The sequence below is a fragment of the Heteronotia binoei genome, chromosome 2, assembly GCF_032191835.1.
Source record: "Heteronotia binoei isolate CCM8104 ecotype False Entrance Well chromosome 2, APGP_CSIRO_Hbin_v1, whole genome shotgun sequence".
Lineage (NCBI taxonomy): Eukaryota > Metazoa > Chordata > Lepidosauria > Squamata > Gekkonidae > Heteronotia > Heteronotia binoei.
Window position 1 is genome coordinate 44,791,150 of NC_083224.1, and position 20,600 is coordinate 44,811,749.

Here is a 20,600-nt window from a genome sequence, read left to right on the forward strand (position 1 = left end):
GAGGAAATAATTCTCTGAATCCACTCACAGACCAACTGGAGCATGAATCTGTTCTTCAGTCTTGATGCAAGGCTGGGTTTTACAATTCAGTTTTGATCAGATGCAAGGCTGGGTTTTGCTGGGCCAGCCAACATGATGGACCCAGCTAGCAGGGAACCCAATTATCTTAAAATATATTCATTTAGACTATGCCCTGTTCAGAAGTAATGGTATTCCATTTTTTCATTAATAATAGAACAACTAGTTAATCCATCTAACAGATCTAAGTTTATTGAAGTCTTTTTTACTGCTGAATCCAGGACCAAAACCACAAGGCCAGACTTATTTGTTGTACAAGATGATCCTAAAAACAACTGTAAGGAGAATTAAACTGACACAAAGAACTAAAGAACTTTTACTTAGGAAAGTGTTGATGAAGTGTAGAATTGTTCCAAACCCAAGTCTGCCAAACCCCTGAGTGAGGGGTCCCCTGCCCTGAGCTTCTGTTACCTCAAACCCTTCCAAGCGGCAATGGGAGAATTTTAAAAAAACTCACTGGCATCATGACCATGACGACATTACTTCTGGGGAAAATCTGGAAGTTGATAGCACCAGTACCACCAGGAATTGCTGGAACTCTATGGTTTTACCATAAGGTTTTTAGTGATTCCTAGAACTACCACAGTTGCTTCCAGGTTTTCCTCAAAAATGATGTCATCATGGCTGAAATACTGCCACCCATGTCCCTGCCCCAAACTCTCCTGCTAGTTGCTAGGCTTGGCCTGGCAACTGCATTCCAAACTGAAAGCATGGAGTGAATGGAAGCAAAAACAAACAAAAATGAAGAATTTCTTGCCTTCAGATATTGAAACTTTTATTGACACATCTGTACATCAGAGTCTTTCAGCTCCCAAGTGCACTGATTATGGGCCAGAAGACGCATCACAACACAACTAGCTCACAGAATTTCCTCCCCTCTCCTTGTTATAATTTCTGTTAAGCCTTCCCTTAATAGTGTTATAGCTCTGCCTAGGTTTACAGAAAAGAGGGAAGTAAAAGTGAGGTAGAAGAAGAATCCTTCAGCTAAATCCTAGTTTCCTGCCTTAACTGAAACATCAGTTGACAACAGTATCAATGTCCAGTGAGAAAACTGTGTAGGCCCCAGTCCATGGCTATGTATAGCAAACCATAGCTATAATAACCAAGGCTGATATTGACAATAGTCTAAGAACAGGGGTGTCAGAACCACTGCCTACTCCCTTGAATATGGCCCAACAGTTTGTCTTTTAAATGATTTTACCCAATGAGATAAGCATTCCATTTTCAAAGTTACCATAAGCAACTAAGACAGGAAATGAGCAATGGTTTTAAACAGACCTGAAGGTGGGGCAACGATGACATTCCCTGCAATGGTGCAGACCCATTGTTTTTGTCCTATTGTAATCTCTGGTAAAATTATCAAGCAACTGAACAAAATGGGGAAGAAGTTGTCCACAGGTGTGTGTGTGTTTTAAGAACAATGAGGTTCAGACTGAAACACAAAAAGTAAGGCACAGAGAATCCAATCATATACCAATGCCATTGGTGGACTACCACCATAATCTGATACTGTTTGTCAGATCAGGCCAGAAGAATGACTGGACAAGTCATTAAATATCACTGCAATAGGATGAAGTTCTAAAATGTGCATTTGTTCTCTCCTGTTTCTCCTTCCAAGATATATGGTTTCTGACTACACTTTCCGCATCGGCTATGGGGCAAAGAAAAAGGGGGGTGTTCATGAACAGCAGCTATCATCAGTCTCTGGTTAAATCCAACAGGAATCCTCTCTCCAACTTCAAGGACAGATGCAACTCAGACTCCTCTATGAAACTCAAAAATGCTCCAAGTTCACAAGAAAAAGTGCATTCTGTCATAGGGCATACGTAAGTTCATCAGAACCTGGCCTGAGAGACCTCTATCCGAGAAGCAAAAGTAGAAGCACAGCTGGATATCCTTCAGGAGGATGCTTCAATGGCTTGCAATCTTTATTCAAGATCTTCCAAGTCAACAGCAGGCAAGGAAGTTCTCCAATAAGAAAAGTGGCTGTACTCTGGACACTCCATGGAAAAGCTCACATCCTTGCCAATGGGTGGAAAGATGAGATCTACTATTTCACTCAGCCGTTCATACCTAGAGAAAATAGGGCAGGAAGCACTGAAGTCAGCAAGTCTCCTTTTTTGCATCTCCGTCTTCTGCACTGGAGCATTTATCTCCCTTGCATTTTAATAAAGCATAATAATAATAAAATAAAAAAGCATGAATTGCAATGCACACACATGCACTCCAAATGTGGAAAGAAAGTATTACAATGGATCAGGGCTAGCATAAGGGTGGGAGAAGATATAATTCTTGCCACAAGGAAACTACCAAAACTACACCCTTCTCACATATTCTCTCATAAAATATTTGGCATGTTCACCATGTAATATGGTTGCATCACAGAGTTTCTCCTGCCACATTTAACATCAGCAGCAGAGGATGATGGAGGTGAGCAAACTCATAAGACTAGATCTAGCCAGCTTTTCCATTTGTGAAAAAAACATGAGGGGTCCCCTATGACCCCCTAAAAAGATTGTGCTTGGGATTGTGAGATCTGCATGAACAAAAGTCATGTATTACAGGGGTTATAGCAAGATTAAGAAGATAAGAGCTTTCCTAGATCAAACCAGCTGTCAATCTAGTCCAGCGTACTGTTTCATATAGTGGCCAACCAGTTGCCCTGGAGGGACGAACAGGACCCAAAGGATAAGGCCCTCCCTTGCTGCTGCCTCCCAGCACTGGGATTCAGAGGTCTGTTTCCTCTGTAGATGGACGCTCCCTTCAGTCACTATTGGCTAGTAGCCACTGATGGACCTCTCCTCTGTGAATCTGCCTAAACCCCTTTTACGGTTATTTATGCTTGTGGCCATCACCACTTCCACTTGCAGTGAATTCCACATTTTAATTACCTGTTGAGTAAAGAAGTATTTCCTCTTATCTGTCTGAACCTAGTCTGCATCAGCTTCATTGGATGCCCCCAAATTCTACTATGTGGGAAGCAGAAAAAAGCACCCTCTATCCACCCTATGAATAATTATATAAACCTCTATCATGTCCCTCCTAAGCTGTCTTTATTTTTTCTAGACTGAAAAGTTCCAGACTCTCTAGCCTTTCCTGATAGAAAAGATGGTTCAACTTTTTAATCTTGTTGGCCTCCTTTATATTTTTCCCAGCTCTGTAACATGCTTTTTAAGATACAATGGCCAGAACTGCACACAGTATTCCAAATGATGCTGCACTGTAGCTTTATACAAGGGCATCACAACACTGGCCATTTTATTGTCAGTCCTGTTCCTTAAATATTCTTAGCATGAAGTTTGCATTTTTAAACACTGCCACACACTGGATCAACATTTTCATTGAACTTTCCAACATAACTCTTTTAATCTTAGTTTCAGGTAGTTCAGACTCCATCGACATATATTTAAAATCGGGGGGGGGGGGAGTTATTGCAGTATGCATCACCTTAATACATTGAACCTCATTTGCCATGTTGCTGCCCAATTTAGAAAGAGCTCCCTGTAGCTCTTCATAATTTGCCTTGGTTTTCACCATCCTGAATAGTTGTCTGCAAACTTGGTTACACTTGGCTCACCCCCCAATTCCAAATAATTTATGAACAAATTAAATAGTACTTGTTTCTCCACCATCTTTCTCTTTTGTTTCTTTGACATCCAAAGGCCCAATCACCCCCCTGACCAGTCTCCTGCTCATGATATATTTGAAGAATTGCTTATTGCTTGACTTAAAGGTTTTTTGCCATCTGCTTCTCAAATTCTCTTTTTCCTTGCCTTACTGTCAACTTATTGCCAGAACTGGTGTTCTTTTCTGTTCTGACCAAGGGATAAAGCTAGATGTCATCAGCCCATAAGACAATTCCATATCATATGTGAACATTTCTGGGGCAGAGTGGAGTGGAGAACAAGGAGAACACTCATTTTCTTGTAGCAGAATGTGACTTCACTTGTGTTTCAACACCAACTACACATTGCCCTGCAGAGAGCTTTATACACTGAAGATAATATACCAGATATATTTGAAAGCTTACGTAGATTTGTGGATCTTCACAAGTTCCTGGATCAGTTCCCCTCTGGGGTTCACAGTAAATATACGAAATTCTGGCAGGTTCACTTCCTTGTAGGCATGGACATCCTACTCAACACACAATACAATAAGACAAACAATCCAAACAATGCAGGGTTTGCTCAAGAGGAGAGACCCTCCCTTCCCCACAACAAATGCCTCATACTCACATTTGTTCTGTTCCCAAAGGCAGCATGAAATGGTTGTCTGTTGGAGCCAAACAGGTTCCGAATATCTGTTAAGCAGGCAATTTTGAACACCTCTGGCCTCCTCTCAATCACTTCCCTATAATGCAGGGGGCACAGATATTTCACAAGTGTCAGAGCAGTGTGAGTTCTCCCCTCCCCCTGTGCACAGCTGCAAAGTTGGCATTCTGCTTCCTTCCCCGACCAAGTAAGGATTTCAAATGAAAAAATAAAATACTGCAACAAAACAAAACACCATATCCAACATTCCATTACTTTCCAAAATCCCATTGGACATGGAGGGACATATACATTGTTGGATATTGCACAGTTCTAAACATTCATCTCTTGGATTTTCCTATCCACACACCTGCCTCCTTTATACATATCTTCAAGTAGTTGGAACAGGAACAAAAAGCACCCATTGTCATGTGCCAAACATGAATTTTCAATAAGCCATTGTCTGCTATATGTCCCCTGCTATAGTGAGATGTGCACCCCTCTACATTTTATAATGCTCAGCACTGCCAATACTGGTACAGGAAACATGGCTGTTGTGTAAAAGGTCTCCACACCACTTTTCAGTTCTGGGATCTGATAATTTGGGGATGTCTGAATACACAGAAGTGCTGCTGGTATTCACCATATTCACAGATAGGACATTAAATTAAAATACGAAAAGTTAGCACACAATGCACCTCAAATGGGTATCTCTGTGCTGAATTAGTTTCCCTGCTGATTCTGCACTGATTGAAACCTGTGAAGAAGGAACTGATAATAAAAGTGGGCCTGTATAAGTCATTACACAGAAAGCTTACCTATGAAGAGCTGAGAAGAGGCTGCTAGGCGCCAGCAGGATGGGGCCTTTGGGGAGTACACAGCCCTCATCTTTGACACACTCCAGGTATCCTTTGGTGATGTGTGCCATCCCAATGGTTCTGGCTGAACAATAGAGAAACTTGTATCCATTCCTAGTGTGAAGAAGGCAGAACTAAGGTAAGTGATGACACGGTTAACCCATTGTTCCTCAGCTTCAGTGAAGGGGAAGGAAGTGGCATTACACTGACACATTCAAATCCAATTCTTAGAGCTGTGCCAAATATTTACCCATTTTGAGTCTGGGGGCAAAAGCAACCTTTTCAGAGAGTCAGAAATGTTTTCTCCAAACTACCACTCTGGACAGTGTTCTTTCTTTGCAAAACCTATGCATTGCTCCCACCAGCTTGGCAGGTCTGTTTGGGTATCATTTTTCTTTTACCCTGCAATCCCATCCAATCAGAAACAATATAATATATTATAATAATATAATATTATTTATTTATATTTTCGATTTATAACCTGCACCCTTCCCTCATGGGCTCAGGACGGGTAACAATAAGCAATAAATATACAAGTTAAAATTAATACATATAATGAAATAGTATAACACTCTAAAACAGGCTTAAATTCAACAGATGGCCACATCCAATTTTATCTATTCTCTCATTTTATCCCTCAGTTGGCATAGACAGATGCCAATTCAGCAAATCATTTTCAGCAGGGCTGTTTCAGCAGAGAGGCCAGGTATTGATGAATATCCACTGTCTCAGTCTAAGGCCTGGTAGAACAGCTCTGTCTTACAGGCCATGCAGAACTGCAACAGTCCATGCAGGGCCCTGATCTCCAGTGGGAACTTGTTCCACCAGGCAGGGGCCAGGAAAGAAAATGCGCTGGCCCAGGTTGAGGCTAGGTGGACATCTTTTGGACCAGGGATTACCAGGTTGGTAAAGCTCTCCAGGGTGTATATGGGAGACGCAGTCTCCCAGGCCATTCAGGTCTTTGAAGGACAAAACCAAAACGTTAAACCTGATCCAGTACTGATTTAGTAACCAGTGCAGTTGGCAGAGCACTGGCTGCATGCGCACCTGTATAGGCACTGTAGCAAGCATTTGCACCACCCCATTCTGTACCAGCTGGAGTTTCCGGGTCAAATTCATGGGCAAGCCTGCATAGAGAACTGCAGTAATTCAATCTGGAAGTGACCATTGCATGGATCACTGTAGCCAGGTCCCAGACAGAAAGCCAGTTGTTTTGCCTGCCGAAGATAGTAAAAGGCAGACCTGGCCACCACAGTGATCTGGGCGTCCACGGAAAGTGAGGCATCCAGAATCAGCCCAAGGCTCTGGATCTTCCGCGCCGGCAACAACAGTGCTCTGCCAAAGTTCAGGAGCCTTATTCCCATACCCATGCACTGATAAACAATTTTCTTCATTGCAGGAGAAAGTGTAAAAACTCATCTTGCTCCCAAGGGTCAACAAGGAGAAGGAGAAAGATTCATAGATCCACTTGATCCTGTAAAGAAGCCAGTAGAGAGAATCTAGGCCTGCTCAGGAAGGGACTCCAGCAAATTACCCATTAAACCATCATATACATCTGGTACTTACAGATGGATTTTGTGGTACAGTTTAGCAATCCCTTGGTGGGTCCAGTCTTTCCCTAAATGTGGTAAGATATGACCTAGAGCATCAGATCTGATGACAAGGAAGAAAAATTATTAGAAACACTTGTACACATCATCCAAATTTTAACCCCAATTGAGCTATAATGCCCAAAGTTCACTGCATAGTAAATAGTTTGGTGAGCAGTCACCCATGCAAAACAGAAGACTACCATGGCAGCCGCTTACTTGGTGATGGTCCCATCTATGTCAGAGATCACCACCTTGTCATCCCAGTTCCACAGGTAGATGGTGGCTTCACAGCGACATGTGCCCTGGTATTGAGTGGTCACACTGAATGCTACCTCATTGGGGCCATCTCTCAGGTTCAGACTCTTCTACAGCAAAGAGAAGTTTAAAAAAAAAAACAACTTTCAGTGTTGAACCTTACTAAACTGCTCCAGTTATTTACATTTATGCAGCCCAATCCTTTGACTGGTTACTTGGAATTAACCAGTCCCAGAGTTCACTGGTACTGACTTCCAAATAAATGTGGCTTCCAAATAAATTCAAAGAGATTACCTTAGTCCAGAACAATGGACCACTAGGGCTGAATAGGGCCATAGAACTCTTATCTCACCACATAAGCTAATTTTCTGCCCCCCAGGCACTTCTCCTCTGCTCTAACCAAGCTGATTACAATATGCTTTGTACCACTGCATCCTTTGCAACAATCCTTCCGCCTTATGACTGTGATGAAAAGACTCAGGGGTCTCTATTCCTACTTGTGTCTGACAAAGCTTATCCCCCAGGAAATCTTGCTGATCTCTAATGTGCTAAAAAAAAGAAAAAGAAAAAATGTATTCCCCTGTGCAAGCACCAGTTGTTTCCGACTCTGGAGTGACATCGCATCATGACATCTTCACAGCAGACTTTTTTAATGGGGCGGTTTGCCATTGCCTTCCCCAGTCCTCTACACTTTCCCCCCAGCAAGCTAGTTACTCCTTTTATCAACCTCAGAAGGATGGAAGACTGAGTCAACCTTGAGCCAGCTACCTGAACCCAGCTTCCGCTGAGATCGAACTCAGGTAATGAGCTTGGACTGCAGTACTGCAGCTTTACTACTCTGTGCCATGGGGCTCCTATTCTAATGTGCTACAGGACTCAAATCTAGCTGTTCTACTGCAGACCAACATGACTACCCTCTGAAACTTAGTCCATCCACCACTGATTGCATCCACCCACCACCACTTCCTTCCTTTCAATATGTTCCCAGTCACCAGGCATGCAGATAGCAATTTCCATTTTCCATCTAAAATCTGGCTTCCCTCAACGTTTCACACATCCTTCAGAACATCCAGAAGAGTAAAGATGGAAAGAACTGGTTCACTTCTCCAACTCAACATTTATCAATGTTCTGCAGAAGCAGAATCCAAAATTAAGCACTATGAAAACGGTACAGATTTCAGTGCAGGCACTGAGCCCATACCTGAATTATCTCCTACTAAAAATCAACTTTAAAAAAAAACATTTTGGCTGAACCATGTCATGCCCTGGTTGTTAGCTATTTCCAACCACAGAAGTTGAACATGAAAAATATCATTTTCTAGGTGGCTCTACAATGAGGTTAAAGGAAGGCAGTAGCTTCGGCGACCGAGTTCTGCCTTCCTACTGCTGTGTACCATCCCCTTCACAAGCCAGAGAGTACAAGTCACTGCTTCCTTCCTCATTCCCTGAAAAGACTGTGAAAGCAGGCTGTGCATGCCCAGTGGGGCTTCTTGGTAGTCTAGAAAGCCCCACTGCACACGTGAGGGCTGCTGCATGGTCTTTAAAAATGCCTAAGGAATGAAGAAGGAAGGTGCATTAGGTGCTCCAGCTCCTGGACAAGGACAATGAAAGGTAGGGACAATGGCAAGAGCTGTTGGTGGGGCAGCCCCAAGAGGCGACCTTTGTTAAGTCACTACTGAACATCTATATTCATAATTTGTTCATCTGCCTTCCTTTTCTCATCTCCCCAGTGTAATGTTAGTTTCTCCTATATACAACTACAGCAGCTGTTCCACAGTATGCTTGAAGTGACACTTCTTTCCGCTTGATTTAAAGAGAAGCACAACCATTTATGTTTGTACACCTAAACACCGCAACAGGGCATCATTTAGACAAATGCTGTAAGAAAAGGTTAAGCCTACAACAAAGTCTCATTCCCTTATTTCTCCTCAAAAGTCTTGTGCCCAAGTGCCAAGCCAGCTATGACCTTCCTTAGCTTCTGCAGCTCAAAGTCTGGGCTGGTTTTTGATCTGTCACTCATAGCTATGCTGCACAAAACCACTCAAAAGCAATGCCAAAGAGGCTGAGTTGTTCAGAGGACCATCTGATCAGGTTCAGACAGTTACTTGACATCTGCTAAATACACAACTAGGTCAGAGTAAAAGCCTGAAGCAAAACTACATACAATTTGATCTGAAGACAGTCTTAGGGATTTCTTATACGTCGGAAGAAACTTCTGTGTAATGTCTGGAACAGGTCTGACCCCTCGGCCTGAAGATAAAGACTCATCGTCACTGGATGAAGCATCATCCCTCTTTCTGTAAGCACAGAAACAGAATGAGACAGAATTAAAAAACAGAGATCTAAAAATATTGGCCAAATCCCAGAGGGGAGCTCTAGCCCAAAATAATGCCAGATGACAACATGGGAGTCTAAGCTCATGATTGCCATGAAACATAAATTCAGCTAGTGCCTTATGGGCAGTCTTTAAGCAGCAGCAGACAAATCACCATGGTCCTGATATACAGTTTATATCTTTGGGAGCCTGGGCAAAACCCACCTACTCAGATCTATGCAAAGAGGTTCCCCTTCCCACTATGGTTTTGAGAAAAGGAACCTCTACCTGTTTAGGGACAGAAGCATAACATGTCAGACAAGCAGGAACTCCCTCATGACTTTTGGAGGTGGATAGGGAAGAAGTCTCCACAGCGTAGACTTTTCCCTTTTTCCAAATGTACAGGATATTAAAGGTTCCTTTGTGCTTATCATTCTTGTAGCAAGCAACCCTCTTGGAAGCCACAAGTTCCACAGAAAAACAGCATAAACTTGTGTTCTGACCATTCAGGAACAAGATGAATCAGTTCTGCAAAATTCCATAATCAATCATTCCCTCATTACAGTCTCATCCTTACCACCACTAGTCTACATGAAACCATTAAAATACATCACCTCTCCTGAAAAGAATCTGTCCGATGCATTTTCTGGGTGCTGGATTCAGGCTATGAACACAAGAGAATGGCAGTGATTAAGCTACCTTAGGCACCTTCTTGCTTGTACAGTAGCAGTTAATGGATCAAGCACTAAACTCAAATCTCAACAGTATTATATAGCAAGGCCAGCATCAGCATATCTGGAGGTGGGGCAAGTGTCACATCCGAGGGCTTCTGGCAGGGCCCACACTTATTTGCTCATGTTCCACCATGTTTCCAGCTACAATCATTGCCCAGTGCCACTGAAAAAGGTTTGCAGGCAGTGGTGAGCATGGGCAGCAGCAGAGCTCACAAATGGGGAGGAGAAGAACAGACAAGCCAGAGGGAGGCATGTCCTGGGAACTCTGTGCCCAACACCCCTGATATCCTGGAACCAATCTTGCTACAGAGGACTGCAGGTGAATGCTTCTCCTAACACAGCTACACATATCAGTGAAAAGCTGGCTTTCACTTAGCCCCTCATAAGTCCAAATACCAGATATGCAGAGTATTTGGGATGCTGTCACCAAGGCAATTGAAAGGAAACTCATGTGACCCACATGATCAACTGACCCTCAGAAGTCATGTGGTGAAGCCTAAGTAATTAGAGGAAGGGGATGGAGAGAACTGATATAAACAAAACCTGGGGAAGCTTGCCACACAGTTTGTCTTGGTCTAGCATGAGGAGATTCTGCTCTAGTAGCTGGGCATAAGCCTCCAGTTTGGCAAGTCACGAGATGCCTAGAAGGAAGCTAGACTTCTGAGAATGAACAACAAAGGACTGGAGCAAAGGTACATATACAGAACCTAGAAACAGGAGAGTACTGGCAGGAGATGAGTAATCGAGAGCGGCAGGCAGTTTTCTTGTCATTCTAAGGATCAGAATTGCTAGATCCTAAATGGAGACCCCAGCCGAGGAAGTGTGCCAAGTTGCTCCTACTGTCCTTGTAGCAACAGTCAAAGCACAGTGGGGGTGGGGAAGAAACACAGCCAAATTTTTAATTTGAACCAACTTTAGCAGCAGACTTGTTGTGTTGTTTGCAAAACTAACCCCACCAAAGATAATTCAAACAGATATATATACAAATCATTTGCCCAAAATTTCTCCTGAGGAAACATTTCTATTCTAAACACATTAAGCCTGGCTGGCACTGATTGGTTTTGTTTTCTCTTCCTTAATCATCAGTTCTCAGGATCCTGTCTGAAGTTACCTCAACAGCTTGGGAGGGGGTGTGGTAGCTTCCTTCCTGTGCCACTGCAGTTACCTCAGAAATTGGAGACACACAGAAAAGCTAGTGATTCAACTTTTTTGACAAGGTGATGATGCATCCTAGCACCAGAGGGCAGTGCTGGCATTAGAATACAACATATTGTTGATCTTTCCAGAGTGGCAAAGACAAAACAACATTTCCCAAGGAAGGCTATAAATATTTCCTCCCAGAATATGCTACTATCCATCTACAAATCAGTTTACTTCCATCTGAAGCCCACCCAACTGGAACCTTTTTATTTAGGGTTTGGTTGAGCAGAACAACAGAGAGTAATTGCCACACAATTTCTTCTTCTGGCATGGTTTGAGAAAAAACACAACACATCTACCTCCTCACTGGAAAGTTCTCTTCTCCTCCAAGAAAACCACCACCGGCCACCCCTTTTGGGCATCTTCTCCTTCATGAGTCTGTCAACAGTACTCTGTGGACAGAAGGAAATTAGGGCACAGATGAAATCTTTCAGCAGCAACTCATATTCAAATACAAAAGACTTGATCTACCTACCTATGACAGGAAGATCTTATGACCTTAATTAAAAAGAGTAATTCATTATACAGAAAGAACTTATGCACCTGTAACCAGCCTGCCCTGGTAGGATTATCCAACCGAGGACAACACCAAAGGCTTCACCAAGAAGTAACTCATCAGCCCCACATCATCCATTCCTCAAGCAGGAGACATCATGCATGGATAGCCCTCACCAAAACTATTTCACTGTATGCAGGAACCCAGCAGAGAAGTACGCCTAGGAAGGCAGAAACTTAAGAGTTTATCCTGAAGCCTTCAGAATGAGCACCAATTAAACCAGTGGAGCATATGATGAGTCTTCATGCTAGGCTGTTGGAGTAGTGATGGTTTATAGAATGCTTTTGATTTTCAGGGGATGATATTACTACAGAGTGTGGGCAAATGTATTAGCTATAGAATAATCCATAAGATCAGGGGTGGAATTCTAGCAGGAGCTCCTTTGCATATTAGGCCCCCCCCCCGATGTAGCCAATCTTCCAAGAGTTTACAAAAAAGAGTCTTGTAAGCTCTTGGAGGATTGGCTACATCAGGGGGTGTGGCCTAATATGCAAAGGATTCCTGCTAGAATTCTACCACTGCATAAGATATTCTAATTCTAAAGTGATCACATGAAGCAGATATACCAAGTGAGACCACTGGTATCCCAAGCTCAGTATTGCCTGTTCTGATTGACACCAACTCCCCAGGGTCTTGGGTAGAAGTCTTTCATATCATCTACTACCAGTCCCTTTAACTGGAGATATCAGGCATTGAATCTAAAATCTACTGTTTGGAAAACAGATATTCTACCATTAGCACCTAACATTTTTCGTTAACAGGGGTGCTTATTTCCTCAGAATACTAATTTATGCAACTATCTTTTCCATCATCTTGTTAATAATACACTTCAGATAAATGATATTAGCAATTCTGTGTCTAATTTTTTTTAATTAAAGATACTGAACTCCTTCAGTAGGACTCCATATTTCACCATTTATCCTGTAATATATTTAAATATTTATTTATAGACATCATTTATTCAGGTTTATAGCACTGGTATATCTTTCTATTTATTATTAATCCAATATAAAACATTGTTAGAAAAGAACCAGCAAGTGAGAAGTTTTATTAATGTAAATACTAACACAGTGCTGTTTAGTGTATCTAAACACTAGGGAGAGCTACAGTTTTTTACCTACTCCTGCCTCTCCCTGTGCTTCCTCTTTGCTTTACAATCAGGTCTTACATCCTGAATATCTCTATGTTGTTAAAAGGCCTACTGTTAGTTAATGCTTCATGCAAATCTTTTTGTTGCAGTAAACTTTTTAGAATGCAATTTTGGCTGTGTGGGACTGGATATTTTCTCCAAATCTGCTAACAGGTTTTGGTCCCAAGATAAGTTGCAAAAAAATGATAACAGTAAGAAAGAAAAGCATATCTAGAGAAGTATGGTAAGCAGTGAAGATCTTAAAGGAAAGCATATCTGGAGAAGGATGGTAAGCAGTGAAGGTCTTAAGTTTGCAGCGGCCAAACTGAATAATGACGATTCAGTTGTGGAAGATATACTGCTGTGCAAAGATAACCCTTGAGTCAGGATGTTTTAAGCAGTGACAGACCAGCTGACAATCCAGCAGAGTGGGACAGGAAAAGCAGGAAAGCAAAGGCAGTCATATGCCAGCAAGTGGAGGATCCATATGACAAAAGAAGATACATCCAAAGGATATGTGGAATACACTCCAAACATGGCATGAACATTCAGACCTAACCAGAAAAGTAAACCTTTGTATAAAGTATACAAGGCGAGATTAAGCAAACAGCAGGATATGAATGAATGTATAAATGCCATGCTAGAAACTGTGGAACAGGAGTAGAGATGGGCATTAACTACATTTTTGAGGTTCAGTTTGATTTGTGTTTCCAATAAGCTAGTGAACCAGTTCACGAACCAAACCAGTTCATGAACAATTTAAAGTTTAAACCCCTGCTTTTTGCTCCCTGCAGCTTTTTGCAGGGAGAAGAAATGGGTTTCAAAACAGCTGAGTGGAGGGGACTGCCACTCAGCTGTTTGGTTTAAAAGGCTCAGAACCATTTAAACCAAACAGCTTGCTTAGCTGTTTTGAAACCCCTGCTGCATGAGAGCAGAAAGCTGAGAGTTAAATGCTTCAAGCCATTTAAACCAAACAGCTAAGCGGTAGTCCTTGCCACTGAACTGTTTGGAAACCCCTGCTTTCTGCTCCTTGTGGCTTTTCACAGGAAGCAGAAAGCAGTTTAATAGCTCTGAGCCATTTAAGCTAAGTGAGCAGCTGGGAGCTTCCTGCTGCTCAGCTGTTTTCTGTGAAGAGCAGAAAGCGGGAGTGGGAGGGGTAAATCCTCATTTTCTGCTCTTCATGGACCACCACAAAATGCCATGAACGGCATCAAAATTCATGGAAGTTCTTCAATTCATGAACATTGTTTCATGACCCACAAACCAGCCAAAATTCATAGAGAACTTCAGTTCACCAGCCAGTTAATTCCCATCCCTAAACTGGAGCTTAGACTTTGGGAAGAAACAAGACAGTCATGTAGTTGTCCTGCCCCTGCATACTCATCTAGAGATTTATGGCCCTCTCACTGATGACCCTGAGACCAGACCAGTGGCAGATCTAATGATGGAATGTGTTACAAGCAAATTAATGGGTGGCTACAGTTACAGAAAGGAAATTCAAACAGGTAAAGATCTGAAAAATTAGAGATAGCCCTCAAGGTAGATGAGAAGACAGAGCACAGGAGAGAAACCAGGGTGTATTATAGCTGGGAAAAGACTGGACATCTGAAAAAGAACTGTTCAGTCTGGAAAGCTAAGCAGAGGACACAAATCACAAAAACACCCAAAGCAAAGCTAAGGCAGGTGACTCTGCAGATGATGTATGGGATGGATGCCCAAAAGCAACACATCATGTGGTTGGCACATAGATTTAAGGGCAACAAGCCACATGATGAGAGGCTAGGAGGTTCTTCATAGATCTTGGCTTCTGGATAAAGGAGATCTTCCTTGTAAATGGGAAAAGCTCACTGCAGAGGGAATTAGTTATGGATTCTTAAAGCACAGTTAGTCCATTTTGATGGCAATGTTAACTCTTTGTGGGAAATGTCCTATATGTCCCAGAATAGAGGGAAGCCTTCTGTCTCTATGCACATCTCTAGTAATTGTCAGACCCAGAAGCAAGGAACAGACAAGTAGAGTTGAAGATCTTTATTCCAGCATCATAGGAAGATACAGGCATTGGCAGAACTGGCTCTCCCACCAGTTCCCTGCTCTTATAACCCCTCGCCCTAACCGTTATAATTCAAGCCAAGTGTGCCAATCTAAAGCGGGGAATTTGCGCGGATTCGCTATTATTCAGTCATCACCCCAGGTGCTCATTATCACCCTTTGGTTACATCTCCTCCAGCTCTGACCTTGGTTGCGTAGTAACTAGCAAGTTCCCAGACAGGCCACCCTCCCTCCCGATAAGCAGCGGGGATGATGCAAAGCTAGCATAGCACAGTCGGTGGCACTGGAGGAGGTTCTCTCTCAGATCTTTGATAATACTCTCTCAGAAATCCATGGAACCCCACTCTTTCCTCCGAACCGTCACTGTGGCAGGAGTGACCTTCAGCCCCTCAGGCTTTGGTTATTCCTCCTCAGTGGTTTTGGTTGTCCCCATAGCCTGGTCCTGTTCACCAGCCATTGTTAGTCTCGGTTTAGGCCAGTCAGGGGTGAGTAGCAGTTCTGACAAAATGTCAGACCCAAAAGCAAGGAACAGACAAGTAGAGTTCAAGATCTTTATTCCAGCATCATAGGCAGATACAGACCTTGTCGGAACTGGCCCTCCCGCCAGTTCCCTGCTCTTATAACCCCTCGCCCTAACATTATAATTCAAGCCAAGCGCGCCAAGCTAAAGAGGGGAATTTGCGCGGGTTCACTATTATTCAGTCATCACCCCAGGTGTTCGTTATCACCCTTTGGTTACATCTCCTCCAGCTCTCTGACCTTGGTTGCTTAGTAATTAGCAAGTTCCCAGACAGGCCTCCCTCCCTCCCGATAAGCAGCGGGGATGCTTCAAAGCTAGAATAGCAGAGCACAAGCATTAGCATTGTAGGGTTTTGTGGCCGGACCTGCCTGTCCCGCATTGGTCTTGTCAGCCACCAGTGAGCCTGCAGCAGACGTGGACTATTGCACCCTTCTTAAATCTTCGTTCGCGAAGCCAAGCCGAGAGAGAGAGAGAGAGAGAGAGAGAGAGAGAGAGAGATGGCAAGAGGAACAAAGATGGAGTGACTCTTGGCATTAATGGCTTCAGTGCAGTTTCTGGAAAACCAATGTGAGCTTAAGAATGGGGCAGAGGATATAGACACAGGAATGATAAGTATAAGCTTCCCCAACAGAACGAGCAAGCTAGAACCACAAACTCATCATGACAAATGCATTCACCTGCAGCAGAGACACCTAGGATACAAACACCCAGAAACTACAAGAGATCTTGAAAATCAGGATGTAAACAAAGGACATGAAAATGGCATTATGTCAAATGCATAATGCAGTGCATGTGTTGCAGGAATCTGAAAGAGCATGCAACCTGCTCCCCAAAAGTAGTCAAAGCCAGACTGCACATTCCTTGCAGATTATCCACAGCAATATTTGGGAACCCCTGAACACTCTCACACCCAGCAGAAACAAATAGTTGGCGACATTTTTTTGATGGTGGCTCCAAGTGACTGTTTGGGGGCAGCACCAAGCCACAAATTTCAAAGGAAGCCATAAATGCTCCATACAGATGTTGGGAGAGAGCATATAGTTAAAGAGATGAAAAAAAATACCTGAAGGAACAGGATACTGAGCACCAGGCAACAGTTCCATGCACACCTGAGCAGAATGGAGCAGCAGAAAGAAAGAACTGCACACTAGCTGAGATGGCCAGAAGCATGTTCTTGGATGCTGGTTTACCTTACAAGTATCGGTATGAGGCGATTAAGACAGCAGTGTATCTGTAAAATAGCTCCATATGAATTGTAGCAACGATCCAATCCAAGTGTAAAGCACATCAAAATGTTTGGGTACAAAGGCTGTACTTACATTCCCACTGAAGGTGCTCAGAGCTGAACAATAAACCCAAAGAAGGTATATGAGTGAGTTACAGTGATCAGAGATAAGGGTACAGAATCCTATTCCCAAGGACACATAAGAGGCCTATATGAGAAAATGTATACTTTGAGATTCCATAACCAAAGCTATGCAGCCCTAAGCTGCTGAAGAAGACTCTTATGAGCAAGAGAAGAACTACAAAGAAAAATGAAGAGGAAGTGGAAGTCAGCAATGCTGTGTCAGAAACCCACAAGCAAACTGGAATTAGTGAAAATGACAAACATCAGGCGCTCCACCTAGGCAGGTGAAGGAATACCACCTCACAGACTTTCCTACCTAGCCAGAGCTGAGAAATAATACCTGAACCTTCGTCTTGGGAAGATATCTCAAAGCTGCCCGAAAGCGAAGACTGAAAGTGGAGAGAAGTAGCAGAAGGAGAGAGACGATCACCTCACAAAAATAAGAGTTGGTCATCTGGGCAGAAAAGTATAAGGTGCAAATGAATATGGTGGAATAATATGCATGTCATTGAGAAGGAGCGTCAGAGAGGCAACAGCATGCCAGCAGTTTTATTAAAGTAAATACTAACACAGTCCCCTTGAATTCTAGGGAGAACTGTAGTGCTGTAATGGCAACTGAATACTTCTCTTGCTTTCCCCTGCCTTTTGTTGCACTCCCCTTTCTGCTTATAAGTTCTTATATCCTGAAGGTTGCTCTGCTGCTAGAAGGCGTACATTTAGTTAATGCTTTCTGTAAATCCTCCTGTGGCACTGAGCTTTACTGAATAGAACCTTGCCCTGTGTTGAGATTGGAATATTTCCCCACCTCTCACAATAATTGGGGTATACTGTCACATTGGAAAGAGACATTTTTTTCTAGTTCTAGTCCCAAAAGTTTGATCAGAGATGGCAGGCCACCCACCTAGTAGAGCAGATGGACATCTCTAACACAAGCAATTATTTCCAGCTTTTATTTCTTTGTCCTAAATCATGGTCTGGAAGCTAGAAAATTTCTCATGGCATGTAGGGGGGAAAAGATTGATATGCAGTGACATCTGTAGACAAATAAAGAATCTGGGTATTTGGATAGAAATAGCCGGTACTTGTACCCTGAAAGGTCCTTGACCTAGACTGGTACAGTGGGATGCTTTCAATTAATCAGCCTTGTTCATTTGCACAAATGTTGCAGTATTTTCATGAAAACTCATGTATAAGTAGCTGGACAATCACTTGTCAGGGATGGTTTAGGCTGATCCTGTGTTAAGCCTGTATGGCCCCTTCCAACTCTGTGATTCTATGAATCTAAGTACTGTAATTTTGTGGCAATTCTTACATAAGTAACCCTGAGTTCTTCAACTTACCTTGGGAAGATTCTTCTGGAAAGCTTGTAGGGAGAGGATCATGGGAGCTGCTACTGACCAGTTATAATACCTGCAAGGGGAGACAACTTTGCTATGTACATAGTTTTTAACATTTTAAGTGCCCAGTAGCAAAGCACTGACATGCAGAACATCTAGAAACCACACTGCAGATGAAGAACACCATAAGATCTCATTTTAAATAAAAAGAACTGGGCTCTTATTCACTACTGTCCCACAGAGGTGTCACAGCAGATACTTCCGCAACACACAAAACAGCACAATTTGATGCTGTTTGACACTCTGGCATTTTTCAGACTGCCTTAAAATTCCACTTTCATTAATCGATATTACCATGTTGTTTTTTCATGTTTCCAGAGAACTTCATAAATATCGCAGTGCTGTCGATATTCTTCCCTGTTTTTTCTGTGTTCCTTTTAAAACCGTTTTCTCCCATACTTTTAATTTTCATGGCAAAATGAATTTGCAAGAAAGCCTCTTCCTGGAAATCTGAACATTCCCCCCTTCCCCCTGGCTTGAGGACTGCTGCCCAAACCCACCCAGGACCCTGATGGAAAGTCTGAACTGATCCCACTGATAGTGTGAACATCACAACTGGCACGACATGCACAAAACCATGAAAGGCGGTTGCTGTCTGAAAAATGCCATCGTCTAGAATTCCAAAATCAGTAGAAAATTTAAGTGTGTGGTTTTTAAAATGTGCAATGAAGTCTACCTCATAATAGTGAACACTAGTTGTAAATTTTCTGGGCTGTATGGCTGCGGTCTTGGCATTGTGAGACCTGACATTTCACCAGCAACCATGACTGGCATCCTCAGAGGCATAACCAAGAAAACTGGAGTTCTCTCTGGGGCAAAGTGAGAAGAAGATGGTAGGCAGATAATTTACATCTACTCAGGAAGGTGGGGTAGGGCTGAGTCATTACCTTGTAGGAGCTTCCCAGGCTGTGAAGATGGTAGGCAGGTAATTTATATCTACTCAGGAAGATGTCTTACTCTTTTAGCCTTGCACTAGTTGTTATTTCTCCCATTATTCTATATGCATGTACCTAAATTGTTATGGTCCTGTTTTGCTTTAACTATTTTATTCAGTTGTAGCTGTATTTGCAAGCTTTCACTTTTTCTAAATAAATATTTAAAGAGGTAAAAAGCAGCAACTAAACATTGGCAAAGGGAGAATTGTGTTCAAGTGTCAAAAGTAACAAAAACTGTCTTGTCTGAAGGGCTGTTTTTATATCCTTTTTAACCTCTGGTTTCTGGGGAGCATTCAGTGAGGATGTTGTATACTCAGTGGACATTGCTGGATTAAAGAACCATTTACTTAAAAAAAAAAGCCTGAGTCTCGGAGCAGGAGGAGACCATTCTACTCACTTTTTGTGGATCTGTACTACCAAGTTTGGATCCTCAATAACTGCTGGATTCTCTGCAAACTCTTGGTAGGACACTACATGTTTCATAAACTCCTCTGCTAGAAGTGAAAGAAACAGAGAGAGAAAAGGTTACACTAGTTCTATAACCACCCTGTGAGAGCAGGTAGAAGCTCCATCCAAAAAGATGTTACACAAAAGGGACTACTCCATTTTACTATGGAGTTCCCACATAGGATATCTTCCTGCTTTGTACTATATTAGATCGGGTCACACCAGTTTGACATGGCTTCCACCAAATTATGCTGGAAACAGTAGTTTTCTGAGAGTATTAGAATGAGGTTAAAGATCTCTAACTCCTCTTATGGAACTACAGTTTCCCAGATTTCCACAGGAATGAGTGAATATTAAAACCAGCATGAGTTTAAAGTTCCTCCTCTTATCTTTTTTATAACTTCTGTAATTATCCTTCTCCTATTATTTAGATATTTATATCCCACTTTTCTTGCCAGTGGGAACCCTGTGCAATTTGCATCACCTCCCCTATCTTATCCTTACATTTAGGCCTTTTTTTGTAGCAGGAACTCCTTTGCATATTAGGCCATACCTCTAATGTAGCCAATCCTCCTGGAGCTTACAATAGGCCCTGTACTAAAAGCCTTGTAAGCTCTTGGAAGATTGGTTACATCAGGAGTGTGAGGCCTAATACGAAAAGGAGTTCCTCCTACAAAAAAGTGTCCTGCTTACAAAAGCCACCCATTTAAGTAGGTAAAGCTGCAAGGTCACTCAGCAAGCTTCCATAGCTGAATGGGGATTCAAGCCTGTGTTTCCCAGCTCCTACCTAACCAACATGATAACCACTATACCATGCTGATTCTTTAGGAACAAGAATTAGGCCAGGGTTTTTCTCAGCATCAAGCCATGACAAATGAATAGCAAGCAAAGGAGTTAACCATTAAGTCTCGTATTCTGCCTTAGACTGGCTGATGAGCC

General features: G+C 42.6%; 1 protein-coding gene across 1 annotated transcript in view; it reads right to left on the reverse strand.

Moving 5' to 3' along the window:
* Positions 1 to 827: 827 nt before the first annotated feature.
* LPIN3 (lipin 3) overlaps positions 828 to 20,600 on the reverse strand; it is a 30,515-nt gene continuing 10,742 nt past the window's right edge. The window contains exons 9-19 of the mRNA XM_060230915.1: positions 19,612 to 19,705; positions 18,223 to 18,292; positions 11,580 to 11,672; positions 9,961 to 10,010; positions 9,197 to 9,329; positions 6,994 to 7,142; positions 6,752 to 6,838; positions 5,147 to 5,299; positions 4,314 to 4,428; positions 4,109 to 4,212; positions 828 to 2,151 (exon numbers count right to left, since the gene is read on the reverse strand). Coding sequence (XP_060086898.1) covers positions 2,007 to 2,151; positions 4,109 to 4,212; positions 4,314 to 4,428; positions 5,147 to 5,299; positions 6,752 to 6,838; positions 6,994 to 7,142; positions 9,197 to 9,329; positions 9,961 to 10,010; positions 11,580 to 11,672; positions 18,223 to 18,292; positions 19,612 to 19,705 — 1,193 coding nt within the window. The 3' untranslated portion in view covers positions 828 to 2,006. The remainder of the gene's footprint in view (positions 2,152 to 4,108; positions 4,213 to 4,313; positions 4,429 to 5,146; positions 5,300 to 6,751; positions 6,839 to 6,993; positions 7,143 to 9,196; positions 9,330 to 9,960; positions 10,011 to 11,579; positions 11,673 to 18,222; positions 18,293 to 19,611; positions 19,706 to 20,600) is intronic.